This window comes from Galeopterus variegatus, unplaced genomic scaffold, assembly GCF_000696425.1.
Source record: "Galeopterus variegatus unplaced genomic scaffold, G_variegatus-3.0.2 Scaffold1487, whole genome shotgun sequence".
NCBI classification, from domain to species: domain Eukaryota; kingdom Metazoa; phylum Chordata; class Mammalia; order Dermoptera; family Cynocephalidae; genus Galeopterus; species Galeopterus variegatus.
In genome coordinates, this window is record NW_007727598.1 from 288,272 (window position 1) to 304,943 (window position 16,672).

Here is a 16,672-nt window from a genome sequence, read left to right on the forward strand (position 1 = left end):
AATGAAAATTTTACGATTTATTGGAGGGTAATGTGTTTTTATCTTTTATTATATTATCTTATTTAAACTGCATTAACTTTTTGATAAGAGTTTATTGGGAAAATAAAGCAATTTTGAAACAAAGATAAACATTCTTCATTAGTTGAGAATTTTGTGGTAGAAATTGACAGGAAAAAATCTTACACATTCAAAGAACTGATACTGTCTCTCTCTTTTCTTAATCTTCTCAGATGCGTTTACGAGACAGGAAAGACTCTCCTCAGCTGCTCATGGATGCTAAACACATCTTTCCTGTCACCTTTCCTTTTAACCCATCCTCCCTCGCGTTGGAAACCATCCAGATTCCAGCCAGCCTGGGCCTGGGATTCATTTCACGGGTCTGAAAGTGATGTCCAGGCAAACATTGACAGTACATTTCTTGCCTCAGATAAGAACCCATTATTTCCAGTGAGCTACTGAAAATACACTTTTAAACAGAAAGTACTGATTATATCCTAAACAAGAGGTTATTAACTGGAAATCTCCTTAGAATACTATCACCATTTTGGAAAGAAAACTAGGCTCCTTCGTGCTATGTTACCTTTGTAGCAACACCCATCCTTGACCAGTCAGGTATTCTGAGTTTACATGCTGATGAATGATGGAAGGGAGGGAGGAAGGAAAGGAAGAAAAACACGTGTCTTCAGCTGCCAGCATTTATTTTAAAATCCTTATCACTGCATTTAAATGGTGTAAAAAACATGAATTCCATGTACAAGCAGTTAGGAAGGCACCAACAAAGACCTTCCTCTGTGCTAAACAGAGGAATTGAAAGAAAAATCACAATTGAGTACATATCATATCAGTTGAGGAATCAGTTATGTTGATAGTGTCAAACTGGATCAAATAAACTGGCAATATGTAAAGTAATTGGTCAAGTTAACTTCCTTATTTTTGTCAGTATGATATAGAGATATTAAAAGAATGTTGGTTTGCTGTGAAGCGTAGATGTCCATTTGTACTGTAGTTTACTGAGCATTTCAAATTGCTGCTACATACTGTGTTCTTTAAAATGTAAGCGATATTCTTATTAGGCACTACAATGAGGTTCTCTTATCAACTCTGTTTACAATTCAATCAGATCGCAGTTTTAACTGGATTATATGCAAATATCTACACATTCACCTGCACAAGTAGCAGACACTGGGAAGTCATGTAGTAATATGATAAAATGCTTGACATTTAGAGGTAGGATTAGACAAAGTGGCTATTATTGATGTCATTATTTATTCAGGATGTATTACATTGATGTGCTCATTAAATTTCCCTGGATGGATATTGCATCAGGGTACAGTGTTCTGTGAAGTGACTTATTTTTATGTTACCAGATCAGATTCCTGCAGTGCTTATTTTCAACCTTGACAGGTTTTCTTTCTTCTTAATTTATTAAGAATTCATCTCAGTCAATATCTAGAAAGGATTGTCAGAATATTCATGATTCAGGTTTTGAAACTTTGATTATTCTATAAATTATGCAAAAGGAGATATGTAATAAATATTTATGATTCAGTTTTTTTAAGCTTTGTAACTTCTCTAAATGTTCTCAGATACCACTGGATACATTAAAAAACATCAAATTAGAAATGCTTTAGGAAGACATATAAGGAGATTGTTGAATTTTGCAGAGGTTCGATAAGACCCAGATTCTTGGTTCAATAAGACCCAGATTCTCTAAGTTTTCATTTAGAAATTCTAATTAAGCATATTCTCCATTTTTCCTAGAAACCTTATACAGTAAATCCTGCAGGTTGTGTAAAAAGCAAATTCTTAGCTTTTATTAGAAACGCTGGTTCTGAATTACAATCATAGATTTATATAATTTAACTGGTAGATTGTCTATAAAAATGATATATCTTATTTAAATATGTGCAATATTATTTATGGAAGTCAGTTTCAAGTCAGTGATAAAGATCGTTATTAAAAGATAAATACTGTTTGTTAGCTTATTTGGGCCTTCATTTCCTTGTTTATATAATAAGAGGGTTGGACAGCTGATTCTAAAGGTCCATTCCAGGTCTAAAATTCTGTCCTCTCAGCACTTGGATCCTAGAGGAAAGAACTGCAGTTATGCAGTTAGTACATCGTCTGCTGGAAAGACCAGTGTGTGGTGCCTGTCAGTCCCTTAGGATTAATAAATGTAAAACCACAAGTTTGTATGGCCATAACCTTTCTTAAATGTACATGATTTATGTATAGTCAACCCTCTGCATCCATGGATTGTGCCTCTGTGGATTCAACCAACTATGGATCAAAAATATTTGGGAAAAAAAATTGCATCTGTACTAAACAGGTACAGGCTTTTTTTTTCTTGTTATTATTCCCTGAACAATACAACAACTGTTTACATAGCATTGACATTGTATTTGGTATTATACGGAATTTAAAGATGACTTAAAGTACATAGGAGGATGTGCATAGGTTATATGCAAATACTATGCCATTTTATATAAGGGACTTGAGCATCTGTGGATTTTGGTATCTGTAGGAGGTCCTAGAACCAATACCCCATAATTACCAAGAAGTGACTGTACATGCTTTTAGAAAGTCCTACTATATTTGTTTTATTTGAAAGTTAATTAATTTAAATAATTTTTTTATTATACACTGCTTTATTCGGTTTGAATACATTTATTTGCAATGTCAACCAAAAACACTACTAATTCAATCAGATCATCTCAGTTTTCTCTGGTTGTCAATGTGGTTTTCAGTGAACAGTTAACTCTTTCTTATAACTCTTTGGTTAGTACTGCATGTGTCAGTCTAATAGCATAGATGGGACAGGGGCGGGGAAGTTGCTGAGAAAATGCAACCAGGGTGTAGGCTGTCCACCTCAGCCCTGGAAATCCTCCTAGACCGCCCCCCTGGCTTAGTGCTGTGTAGCATGACCCATGCACACCCTGAATCTTCTCAGGTCTTCAAGATCATGTGTAGCTCCCTCTGCCACAACAGCCCTTTTTCTTATTCTGGGAAGCTCAGTGTCCTGAAGGCTGTCTGGTCTGGACCTCTTTCTGTTTTCTCTACCCTGTCTTTCCGCTGTGAAGTGTGGAAGCTGCTGTCCACACCTGGGCTAGAGCTCCCTCCACTGCCCTGTGCAGTTTCTCCTGTTCCAGTGATGGTGACACAAAGGTTCTGCTATTCTGGGACTCCAACTCCCTCCAAGGCCTACCCAGAACCCCAGAATTAACTTCTGTTGGGGCCCTGAATTAACTTCTTCTGGTGGCCTGAAGTTTTTTAATCGTAACAAGAATATCTACAACCAGGGAACCCCAAGACCCAGTAAATGACTTTCTGTACTACTTTCTTGATGCAACAAGATTCTGCTGACTATGGGTGTCCTTTGGCCAGTCTGAGGACTGCTCACCCTTACCCCATCATCCATACTTTCTCACCCAGCTTCAGACATAGCCCCGCCACCCTTCCCCCTTCCCATTTATCCATCCACTCTTCCCCTTCTCTCAGCCCATCGCCTGCTGTTTGACTATGTATTGAAGCAGGTGGATGGGGTCAATACTCAGTTGCCTCCACTGGCCTTCCTGGTGGCTTACCTTCAGGCCACTGTTTGTACAAGTTCTTGTTCTCATTCTCTGCAATACGTTCTTTAACATTATCACTAATTGGCTTTTTCATAATTCCTCTATGTCACACAATAAGAATTCAAAGGAAGAGATCTAGAAAGCCACAACAGTTCTTTGTCTTAATAGTCCCCTCCCCGTAACCTCAGTACAGACGTACCTCACACCCTTGCATGCAAAGCTGAAAAATTAGAAGCAGTTTCCCTTCTTGCAGTTTTTCTTAAGTTAAGGCTTTGATCTGCCTGAGAGTAACTCTGAAAGGGGGGAAGGTGAATATGGGATAAAATCCAAAAAATGTAGCTTCATGATTCCTATGGAAGTTCTGAAAATTTCCCATGTACCTGACATTTCTTTCATTAGGTACAAAAGCAAAAAAATATATTCCAAAGCCAACTGATAGGAGATTTGGGGATTTGTGTCAGTTTGAATTATTTGCTTCGTTATTCCTTCATTTTAATGGATAATTGAGAGTTGGCTCTTTCTAGGTGAGTAATTATGTGTAATATAGACCAGATCTTTTAACAACATAATGGGAGAGCTATGAAAGTATTTTATGAGAATTTCAGTGTAGTGATTGTTGTGAGAAATTACTTTCCTGGTAATCCTAGGAAAATTGGAATCTGTGACCATTCTGAGAAGTCCTCACACAATGTCACAATCTCTCTCTCTCTCTCTCTCTCACTCACACACACACACACAGAGTGACCCGTTCATAGTGTTCCTCAGGAGGCATAATCAAGGATCCTCTGAGTAATGTCAACTGCTTAGGATAAAACAGAAAACAAGAATTAGTGCATGATGCTTATGTGGTCCTGTTGAAAGTAGTGCATAAACAGTACCTGTGCCTGGCTCTGCTTCCTCCAGTGCTCTTCCTCCGTGGTACCTCATTTCATCCTCACAGCAGCATGGACGATAGATAGGGTAGCTTCTACAATCATTTGCTGATGATAAGTTGGGTTAGAGATGAAGTCGGACAGGCCTCCAGCGGTTCTGCTGTCCCACACAGCAGTGAAAGTGTGGGCATATGCAAGGGAGGAAACTAAAGAGTCGTGAGGTTGCATTTTGTTCCTCCTGTTACCCATGGGGTGCCTGGGCCAGTAAGTGCTGCTCTTTTTCTTTATCAGAGTTGGCACCTGGCATTTGGGAACTGAGTAAGTGCTGAGTACCAAGTCATCTGTTCTGACAAGACAGAGTGCCCAGTGCCTAGTGGGGTTTTTTTGTCATAGTTACCTGCTCTAACGAGGCTCATCTTTTATCGTGAATCAGTGCTCACTGGGAAGGTACAATGCTCTGTGTTTAGGCATTAGTTAGTAGCAGACTGTCTCAGCCAAAAAGACAGGAAGCAATGAAAGGCTCTCTAAAGTTAAGAGGAAGGTCACTGTCTACACACCCCTCAAGAGTCCCTTTTAGAGCCATCAGGTGAGCTGCCCAGCCTATTGAGCACCTGCAGCCTCAGGCCACCTTCCCCAATTTAGGTTCTTGGCACAGAGAAGCCCAGGCCACTGGGTAGCTTCTGAGGCTGTCCACTGGGAAGGCTGTATACAAGGCGATGTGTGTTTGGACACTACAGTGTGTGCATGCTGCAGAAGTTGACTTTGGAGCTAGGAGATGTGCTGTGTGCATGCACGTTAAGAGAGGCTCTCTGTATTGTGTGGCCTCTGTTCACGGATAAGTGCTTTGTAATTTGTTCTCAGGCTCTGCTGTAAGGGCCGCCTTAACCCTTGCTCCCTTCCCTTCTAGAGCTGCCTTAAGTTCTCTAGAACTTTTCCTCTGTAAGGGATATCTTGCCCTGTTTCTCAAGGCTTTGTGAGGGTTTTGATTGGGTGTGTCATCCAACCACTAATTCCTTTCTCGCCTTCCTGCATGACCCTTTCTCCTTCCTTCCTTTTCTGTTATTTCCAAACAGGGATTAGAACTATTGAGCACCAACAATCTCAGAGCCAATGAAATGTCGGCTTAGAGAATGTTCCTGAGTTAGTGGGACTCTGTCACAAGTAAACAAATGAACATATGGAAGAAACACAAAGATAAATTAGATTCTTGGTAATGCTTGTATGTCTTGTTTTCTGCTAACCCTTCTTAATGAATGTAAAGGATATAGCTCTAAAACTTTTCATGGACATTCTTTAAAAAAATATTTTAAGAACACTGCTATGAAAGGTTGAGTAAAAACAGGAAAGAGTGCTATAAATTCTAATCCATTGTCTTACCCTAAATTAAACAAATCAATCTGGAATTACAGTGTATTTCTCAATAGATTAGGAACTGAAAAGTAACATGTAAAATATATCCCAAAATGCCTTTTATACATTTTTTATTTTATAATTTGGTCTACCTAAAATGTTCATCTGCTTAACGTAATGGGTGTTGTTAGATTCATAAAATGTCAGAAAATAAGATTTTCTTAAGGTTATAATATTGCTTGAAGTATTTTTAAAAAGACTTTTTAGTTGAACTGGCATATATAATTCAGTGCTTGGTAGGTCAGTACATTTTCGTCCATTTTTCAGAGTCAGTAGTGTCAAATATCTTATTGTTGCCATGTGTTATAAAATCTTAGCCTACATTTCAGGCTCTCTAAATCACTTGAGCCATTATTTTTTTTTCCAACAAATGGTGAATTTTTCCTTTTAATGTGTATATATATGTTGTAATTCATGATTCCTAGTTATGTATTTTTGTGGGATCCTGGAGTAGCATTGACTTTTTTGTGTCCTTGGAAAACTTAAATTTCTCCAACAGTGTTGCAGAAAAATGAGCTCATGACATTTAACATATTATATTTTAATATTTATTAATTTACTAGGAAATGGACATAACTTTTAACTATAATGAAATTGAACATTGTAGTTTTTCAAATATTTCTCCTTGTTGGATCTAGAGAAGGAATTCTGCTTTGATCTTCATAGAAAAACGTGATATGGTTAACCTTTGAAAAGTTCTTAGGTGACATATTCTTCCGTTGAAAAGAAGCGGTACGGAGAAGTGACATGCATTACCAACTAACTCCAGTTTTAAAGTGAACCCATTCCAGCCTATTTCACATGAAATTTTTTAAAATAAGTTAATAATTCACCTCATGTCAACAAAAGCCTTCGAAACATGGGTTTTCACTAGATACCACCTAGTGCTAAGATGAAAACCAAAACAATATCAGAATGACATTTATGCTTTAAATTTGTAGTTGTCTCATGTTGTGCTTAGTAAGTGTGTCATTAATGCTGTATTCTCCTAGCTATTATAGAAAATTGTTCAAATAAAAATGAGTATAAAGCATTCTTGTCTGTGTCTTATAAATAAACCCACTGCACACTTTAAAACAATAAAATAAGTTGTTTTTCTGAAGACATTCTGAAGTGAATGTAAATATAACCTCTCCTTATGAGAATATTCCAAAGAGTCTTGGAAATTTAAAAGTTGGTGAGTTCCCCTTCCATACTGGAAAACAGTGAAATACATGATAAAGAAGAGAATTGCCAAACACTTAAACAAGCAAACAAAAACAACTGAGGGAAAGGCAGCATGTTTTCTTCAAGAGGAAGTTATGCCTAAATATACTGAAATTCTCTGAAGAGAAGTAGACATAGTCAAGGGAAATTTGGTATATGTAATCTACTTAGACTTTCAAAAGATTGAAGGTGTGGTTTGTATCAAAGATTTTATTTGTAATATAGTAGGTGAGTGGACCAATTTTTTAGCATAGGACAGAGATCTAAGAAGTATGCAGATGCACTTCTTTGGATGGAGAAACAAAGAGCCGGGTCATTCAGACCTGTGACGGAATTAGTCTCATCTTCATTTATAATATGGAGAAATGAATATATGGTTTTTGTGTAGATTATACACTTCTTGCCTCTGTGCTGTGACACATTTATTCATTCAACTCATTTATTAAGCACTTTTCTGATCACCATGACAGGCCCTAGAAATATAGCAATGTCCAACTTAGATTTAATTACTGGCACCATGGATTATAGTTTACGGGGACACCAGGATATTATAAGTAATGAAATGTCAAAATTTGCAAACAATTTCTTTTTCTGAATAAATTAGAAATGAGTCAAGGTTATATCCCCATAATAAAATCACTCTCATCCACTTGCATTTTGACATGTTCATTAGGAGCCTTTCTGGGGTGTGTAATAAAAATCGAACTCAAACTAGCTCAACCAAGAAGCAAAGTGGGCTTGCAGGTTAGCTCAGTTGGTGAGAGTGTGGTGTTATAAAACCAAAGTTAAGGGTTTGGATCCCGGTACCAGCCAGCCACCAAAAAAAAAAAACGATCGAAATGTATTGCCTAATGTAACTAAAGTTCGAGACTATATCCAGGTGCCCAAACATTGGCATCAGAGATTTCTGCTTTTCTTTGTTTTGGTGGCATTCTTAGCTGTGTTCTTCCCCAAGCAGTGACAAAGTCAGCCCTCAATGTGTTTGGCTTCATTCTGTGGCTCTTCCTTGTAGCCTCTTTCTCTATATTGCCAGTAAGACATTCCAGGATGGAGCCCATTGACTGGTTTGGGTTCTACTTCCATTCCCAAAATAATCACTGCATCCAGGGGAATGGAGTGCTCTGATTGGCTTAGCCTGGGCCAAATCCCACCACTGAAGCTAGAAATTGGGTCATCTTTACAGAAAACATAGGACCGATGAGGTGGTAGTGGGGGTTCGCCAGAGGAAAGACAGGATGTAGAATGAAAGCAATCCATGTCTACTGTAATGCATTCTCTTGAGTGGGAGATAAAGGGACAGGAACTGTGTGTGGTCCTGGGAACGTGCCATGCACCTGGAAGTGTGGGGCTTCTGGGTCCCAGGCACCCTGAGTGTACAGAGAAGTGAGTAAGCTAGATATTCCACAATTGAAGTATCCTGAAATAGAGTTTACTACCCAGGAAAGGGACCTGGGAATACATTTTCTTTGTCCACTAAACATTTGTTGCTATGCTGCCAGAGCCAAAATATGACAGGTATTGTTCAAAAGGGAAGAAATAAAACCTATTATACAGACCTTATTAGCACCACGGGCACTGTGGGCAGTTCTGGTCATTGGATTTTAAGCAAAAAACAGTGTTATATAAAAGGTTCAGAAGAGGATGAGAGATAATTGAAGGAACAGGATAATGCTCATAAGAACAATTTTTAAATCCTGAGACAATTCAACCTGGAGAAATGTAGGCCAAGAAGGCAAGAATGTGAGCAAGTGCTACAAGATTATGCTTGGCACAGATAAGAAAGATGAATTATTCACCAAAACTTCAGTATTATGATAAGCAGACATGTTTTGAAACTTCAGCAAAGTTACTGGAAAAGAAATAAAATATTAGTTTATATTGTCAATAGTAAACTTCTAAAACTCATTTCCTAATAGTCTATATTACCAAGAAACTTGAATAAATTTGAAGAAAGCTGGGTCAGTGCTAACTTATGACAAAAAAAGAGAAAGACCAATAAGAAGAGCCGGGTTATACCAAATCTTCAGTTTATGGTACAGGAAGACAATGGTTCCTATTCACAGCATACTCATGGCCTGCTAAAAACAGGATTCTGGGTTGAATGGCTTCTGTGTCTAGGATGACCCTAGGATGGCAATCACTGTGCAAAAGGATGGGGCTCCTTTGTCAGGGAGGAGGAGAGAAGGAAGCTTTTATAAACAACCTCACAAAAGTGGGAGGAGGGAGGAAGGAAAATACAGGTGAGAATGGGGTTGGTCATAAGAAATGAGATGGGCAAAGAAAGACAGGCCAAATGCCCATGGAAAACCATTCTTAAGTTCATGCTAAATACCACAGGAGAAATACATTTCAAAAGTAGACGTTAGGAGTTTGACTTTTGGCGTGACAGCATGAGGCGCTCTATGGACCCACACCCTAGGGAAACTGGTAAAAATTATTTTAAAACAAACAAAAGCCCCAACCACTTAAAGTCTCTCAACATGGTCCTAAGGCCATACGGCAAATGAAGAAACATTTATTCAAGAAAATATACTAAATCTTGGTAAGAAGAGAAAGCTTGTGATATCTGAACTAAGATTTGCTCCTCTCTGTCCTCCCAGCTCAACAAGAGACTCCACTCTAGACTCCCTCTCCCACCTAGTTCTGAGTGGAAGGCTCTCTTCCTGGGTCATCCCCCAGCTACCTATTGCTGAGGCTAAGTTCCAAGGGAATACAGCCAAGAGGTAGGGGCTCTCTCTTCTACCCAGCCCCCACTCATGGTTCACAGGCTCTACCTTGGGTACATCACTGCTGAAAATACTGGAATCCCAGTTGCCTTTTCCCAGGCTTAGAAGGTGATGGTTTCATGCTGGGAAAGGCCAAGCAAAAGGACCTCAGGCTACTATCCATCCACCAAGCACTCAGCTCCTAAAGCAAGGGCATCACTCAGAAAGAAACAGGCCATCATCTCCACTCCCAGCTCCAAAGCAATGGCTAGGAGGTTCTCCTGGGAGCATGAGCAGGCCATAAAACAGAGAGGCCTGAATTTCTTCCTAAAGGAACTGACTTCATCTGCAACAGAGTATAGAGAAGCTTGAGCCTAAAGGCACTTCAAAAATAGTGGAAGTTGTGGTGAATGGGAATTTGGAGGAGATTGGTAGATTCATCAGAGATATAGGCTAAACGGTATGCCAGCTAGTTTTCTGGAGAGAACTGGGGGAAGAGACAGCCAGCAGGAGTCTTCATGGGATCAGAACAAGTCTCAAACATTGATCTCAATTATTGTCCTTTCAGAAGAGCCCAAAAATTGGATATTGGGTCAGTCTGTAAAGTCATTTATGCCACATGGCATTGTTGAAAACAGTAGAGCAATCAGAGGCAACTAGTGGAGTTTAACTGAATGTGGCCTGGAGAGAGGCAAAGTGAGGCCTGCTCAAACCACTGTCCTCCCAGGTTGATTGTGAGCATAATCAGGCTACGCTCACGGGCAAGCAACATCAGAGGCTTCACACTCCTCCTTCCTGGCAGGGGGGGGAGGGTGGGCAGAGAGTAGATGTCATTGAAATAATCCAGCTGATCACTAAAAAGTAAACAAGCAAATGACAACAAGTTCAGTTTATTAACAACAACAAGGGCCAGCACCCAGAGTTGCTACAATATATTATCAAAAATGTTCAGATTCCAACAAAAAAAATTATAAAACATGCAAAGAAACAGGAAAGTATGACCCATATGCAGCAAAGTGATCAGGCAACAGAAACTGCCTATAAGAGCAATCAGATGTTGGATTTAACAAAGACTTCAAAGTAGCCATTATAAATATGTTCAAAGAACTAAAGGAAACTGATTAAATAATACATTTGTTTTTTGTTTGTTTGTTTGTTTGTTTTTGTCTTTTTTTTTTCGTGTCCGGCAATGGATCGCAACCCTCAGTGTCGCGCCCGTACCGGACCGGGACCGGCAACGGGATCGCAACCCTCGGTGCCGCGCCCGCACCTCGCTCAGCCAGTGGGCGGGAACCAGTCTGTATGTGGGATCTGAACCCTCGGCGGGAGCGCCGCCGCGCTCTCAAGCGGCACACTGTAGCAGTGCACCACCGGGCCGGCCCAATAATACATTTGTTGAATGACAGCAATGGTACAAGGGACAGGAGAAAGGAATTAGTGATATTTTGTTATTATAAGGTTCTTGCACAACCTGTGAAGTGGTACAGTGTTATGTCAAGATAGATTTTAAATTAGTTATAAATGTATATTGCAAATTCTAGGGCAACCATTATAAAAAACAAAAATAGAGGTATAATTAATATGCTAAGAAAGGAGAAAAAATGAAATTATATAAAACACTCAACTAAAACCACAAATGGCAGAAAAACAGTGGAAGACAAAAGCAGGAACTAAGATGAAGGGCAACAAATAGAACAGTAACAAATATGGTAGATATTAATCCAGCTCTCAATAATTGCTTGACGTGTCAATGGTCTAAATACACCAGTTAGAAGACAGATTGTCAGAGAGGATCAGGAAACAAGACTCAACTATATGTGTCTATGAGGTCATTCTAACATTCATATGGAATTGCAAGGAACACCAAATGGCCAAAACAGTCTTGGAAAAGAATAATAAAGTTGGAGGACTTGCACTTCCGGATTTCAAAACTTACTACAAAGCAACAGCAATCTAGATGGTCTAGTACTAGAACAAGGATAGATGGAAACGTCAGTGGAATAGAATTGAGAGCACAGAAATATACCCAGGTGTTTGTGATCAACCGATTTTCAACAAGGGTACCCAGACCATTTGATAGGGAAAGAATAATCTTTCCAAAATGATATTGAGACAATTGGGTAGCTACATGCAGAAGAATGAATTTGGACCCTTACTTTATACCATGTACAAAAAATAACTCAAAATGGGTCACAGGCCTAAATGTAAGAGCTAACACTATAAAACTCAAAAGAAAATATAGGGGTAAATCTTTATGACCTGGACTGACAAGGGATTCTTAGATATTACACAAAAAGCACACACAACAAAACAAAAAATAGATAAATTAGATTTCATCACAATTGAAAACTTTCATATTTCAATAAACACTATCAAGAAAGTGAAAAGCAACCCATAGACTAGGAGAAAATATCTGCAAATCATGTATCTGATAATGGAATTGTATCTAGAATATGAGGGTACTATAAAAAGCTCCTGGAAAGATTCCTATTATATTTCAATTCTATTTTTCCACAAACTTTTTGAAGTACCTTTGTATATAAAGAACTCATATGACTCAATAGTAAAAAGACAAATAACCCAATTCTAAAGTGGACAAAGGATCTAAATAGGCATTTCTCCAAAGAAGATACACAGATGGCCAATAAGCACATGAAAAGATGTTTGACATCATTGCTTATTAGGGAAATGCATACCAAACCCACAATTGACTACTACTTGACATCCATTAAAATGTCTAGAATCAAAAAATCAGATAGCAAATACTGGCAAAGATGTGGAGAAATCAGAACCCTCACACATTGCTGGTGGGAATGTAAAATGGTGCGTCCATTTTGGAAAACACTCTGGTAGTTCCTTAAAAAGTTAAACATAGATATTTTATAACCCAGTAATTCTCCTAGGTATAGGAGTATACCCAAGTGAAATTAAGACATATGTCCATACAAAAACTTGTACATGAATGTTTATAGCAGTATTATTCATAATAGACATAGGTTTAAACAACCCAAATATCCATTAACTGATGAATGGATAAACAAAATGTGGTATATCCTTACAATGGAATATTACTAGGCCATAAAAAGGAATGAAGTACTAATACATGCTGCAATGTGGATGAACCTTGAAAACATGCTAAGTAAAAGAAGTCAGTCACAAAAGACCACGTTATATGATTCCATTTATATGAAATGTCTAGAATAGGAAAACCCATAGAGAAATATAATAGATTAGTGGTGACTTAGGGCTCGTAGGAGTTGGGGGGCAATGAAATGACAAGGAAGATAGCTAAAGGTCTGGGGTTTCTTTCTGAGATGATGAAAATGTTTTAAAATTGACTATGGTGATAGTTGCACTTATCTGTGAATGTGCGTGTACTAAAAACCATTGAATTATAAACTTTAAATGGGTGATATGTATGGTATGAGAATTATATCTCAAAAAATACATTTTTTTGAAGTAGACTTTTGACATTCAGTATGGCAGACTGAGGAGCTCAGGAAATTTTATCCTCTAAAAAAGCCAGGACAACAGTGTGCAAAATTGTCAAAGCAACAATTTTAGGACTCTGTAAATTGACCAGCAGCATGCAACAAATTAGTGGCAGTTATTCATAAACACCACTAACCATGTATAAGAACAACGGGAGCCTGGCATGCTTGCCTGGGGCTGCTCCCAAATCCTCCCCTCCCCCAGCTTAGATAGGATGGTAGTTATACCAGAACGGGCAAAGCTGCGAAAACCAACAGCTTTGCTGCTAGAGGGCGCTCACTTGATTTTGGACAGGCCTGCAGGAAAACCTCACAAACAGCAGTAGCAGTAGTGATCTCAGAACTGTGAAAATGAATCCGTTGTTTTAAGCCACCCAATTTATGGTACTTCCTTACAGCAGCCGTAGGAAAGTAACACGATATTAATCTGAAGTATCTATGATGAGTGTAGATGCACATTTTAATCCCTAGAAGAACCACTAAAAAATTAACTCAAGAAATAGTTTTTAAAAATTTATTTTAATTGACATATCAAAATTGTACATACTTATGGGGTACAATCTGACATTTTGATACATAGATATGTTGTATAATGATCAAGTTAGAGTAATGTATCCATCACCTCATGCATTTATCATTTCTTTGTGGGGAAAACATTAAAAAGCTTCTCCTCTAGCTATTATGTAATACACAAAACTTAACTGTTAATCACAGTCACCCTACTGTGCGATAGAACATCAGAACTTTTTCCTCTTGTCTAATTGTAATCTTGTACCCGTTGGCCAACCTCTCCCTGTTTTTCCTTCCCCCGCTTTCTCTCCCCAATGTCTTGTAACCACTGTTCTACTGTCTCTTTAATATCAACTTTTTTTTTTTAGATTCCACATATGAATGAGATCATGTGGTATTTGTCTTTTTGTGCCTGGCTTATTTCGCTTAACATAATGACCTCTAGGTCCATCCATTCATTCTTTTTATATGTCTGAATGGTACTGCATTGTGTTTATATACCACTTTTTAAAAATCCATTCTTCCATTGTTAGATACTTAGGTTGATTTGATATCTTGGCTATTGTAAATTGTGCTGCAATAAACAAGAGAGTGCAGACATCTCTTCAACATACTGACTTCATTTACTTTGGATACATACCCAGTAGTGGGGATTGCTGGATCATATGGTAGTTCTATTTTCAATTTTTTGAGGAACCGCCATACTGTTTTCAATAATGGCTTTACTAGTTTATACTCCCACCAACAGTGTGCAAGTGTTCTCTTTTCTCAACATCCTCACCAACTCTTGTATTTTTTTTTTTTTTTGTCTTTTTGATAATAGCCATTCTAACTGGAGTGAGGTGGTATCACATTGTAGTTTTGATTTGCACTTCCCTGATGATTAGTGCCTTGGAATGTACCCCCCAAAGTTGACCCCCACAGTGACTGTGTTAAGAGGGTGGAAATCCTACTCCAGTAATTGAAAGGTGGGCCCTAGAAGAGGTGATTAGATTGTAGGACCATGCCATAGTGAAAAGATTAAACATGGTGGTCAGGGGCATGGTTCTGAGGGCTTTAAAGGAAGAGCACATGAGAGGTTAGTCTGTCTCTTCTGCCATACGAGACCCCTGGTCACCAAGACCCTCACCAGATGTGTTCCCTGGACTTTGGACTTCCCAGCCTTTGAAACTGTAAGCAATAAATTTTGTTTTCTTTATAAATTACCCAGTTCCAAGTATTTTGTTATAAGCAACAGATATTTTTCATATGCCTGTTGGCCATTTGTGTGTCTTCTTTTGAGAAATGTCTATTAAGATCCTTTGCCCATTTCTCAATTGGATTATTTGGGGATTTTTTGCTGTTGAATTGTTCCATTTCCTTATATATTCTTGATATTAACCCCTTGTCAGATGTATGGTTTGCAATTATTTTCTTCCATTCTGTAGGTTGTCTCTTCATTCTGCTAGCAGTTTCCTTTGATGTGCAAAAGCTTCTTAGTTTAATGTAATCCCACTTGTCTATTCTTGCTTTTATTGTTTGTGATTTTGCTATCTTTTGTCAGTTTTACAAATTGAGCTTCCCAGCTTTAACCAGTTTACAGTAATTTCTTATATATTCTCAATACAGTAATTTCTCATTACTATTACCCAATATTTTAAAGACATTATCTCTCACGTTTTTCTGATAATTTCCTAGTTTTACTTTTAAGTTTTTTTTTTGTTTGTTTGTTTTTTTCCTTTTTTTGTCTTTTTTCGTGTCCAGCAACGGATCGCAACCCTCAGTGTCGCGCCCGTACTGGACCGGGACTGGCAACAGGATCGCAACCCCCAGTGCTGCGCCCGCACCTCGCTGAGCCAGTGAGCGGGAACCCATCTATATGTGGGATCCGAACCCTCAGCGGGAGCGCCGCTGCGCTTCCCAAGCGGCACAATGTAGCAGTGCGCCACCAGGCCGGCCCTACTTTTAAGTTTTAATCATGAATCCATCTGGGGATTTTGGGATGCAGTGTTTGCCATTGTTCTGCTTTTATTGTTTTTACGTGTAATGTGCCCATCTGTTACATAATCTTTTCTTTTCCTGTCTGGTCCTCAAGGCTATCATAGAATGTAGGGTTCTGTTGGTGGACTTCATTATGTGCCATTATTCATTTATCCATTCTCATGCAAGTATCACACTGTTTTAATGACTACAGCTTTGTTATATCCCTTAATATATGGTGGAGCAAATTTCTCTTTGTTCTTTGTTTTGAAAATTGTCTTAATTATACACACACTTTTATTCCATATAAAATATAAAATCGTTGTACAATTCTCCAATAGTTCTGCTAGAATTCTGATTCCAGTAAATTGGGCTAATGTATTCATTTGGGTAGAATTGACACCTTTACAATATTAAATGTTCCCATCCATGAAAATGGCATGTCTCCCCATTTATTTTTTTATGCCCTACAAGAGAAATTTTAAAATTTTCTCCACTAAGGCGAGGTGCGTTTGTGTTAGGGTCATCTCGGGATACTCACATAAAGGACAATTACCTGTTTTTACATTTGGTTTTAAATATGCCACCTTGCTGAACTCTCTTTAGAGTTCTAATAGTTTGTTGATTTTCTTGGGTTTTCTACGCAAGTGGTTATATCCTCTGCTCTTTCCAGTAAGCAGGCCGCGACCTAGAGGAGCTACAGCTTGGGCTGGGGAACGCCTCAGGAGACACCTGTTACCTGCCCGGGACAGCAAATCCGGCTCCAGCCCTCCTGGGCCGCCCCCGCCAGGTGCACCCGCTTTTCCGCCCAGCGCTTGCCCGCTTGAGCCCCCGCCCCAGCCAGTGGCCGCGCGGACTGGCCCAGCTGGGCTCGGACGGACCAATCCCGGCACTTGTCTCCTGCCCTGGCCGCCACCCCTCGGCAAAGTGAGCAGTCGGTCGCCTGC

At 38.9% G+C, this 16,672-nt stretch overlaps 1 protein-coding gene across 4 annotated transcripts in view; it reads left to right on the forward strand.

The window, feature by feature from the left end:
* MYO5A (myosin VA (heavy chain 12, myoxin)) overlaps positions 1–6,887 on the forward strand; it is a 124,597-nt gene extending 117,710 nt beyond the window's left edge. For all 4 annotated transcript variants that reach the window (XM_008577316.1, XM_008577317.1, XM_008577319.1 and 1 more), the window contains one exon: positions 231–6,887. In XM_008577316.1, the coding sequence (XP_008575538.1) occupies positions 231–383 (153 nt within the window). In that variant the 3' untranslated portion in view covers positions 384–6,887. The remainder of the gene's footprint in view (positions 1–230) is intronic.
* The last annotated feature ends 9,785 nt before the right edge of the window (positions 6,888–16,672 follow it).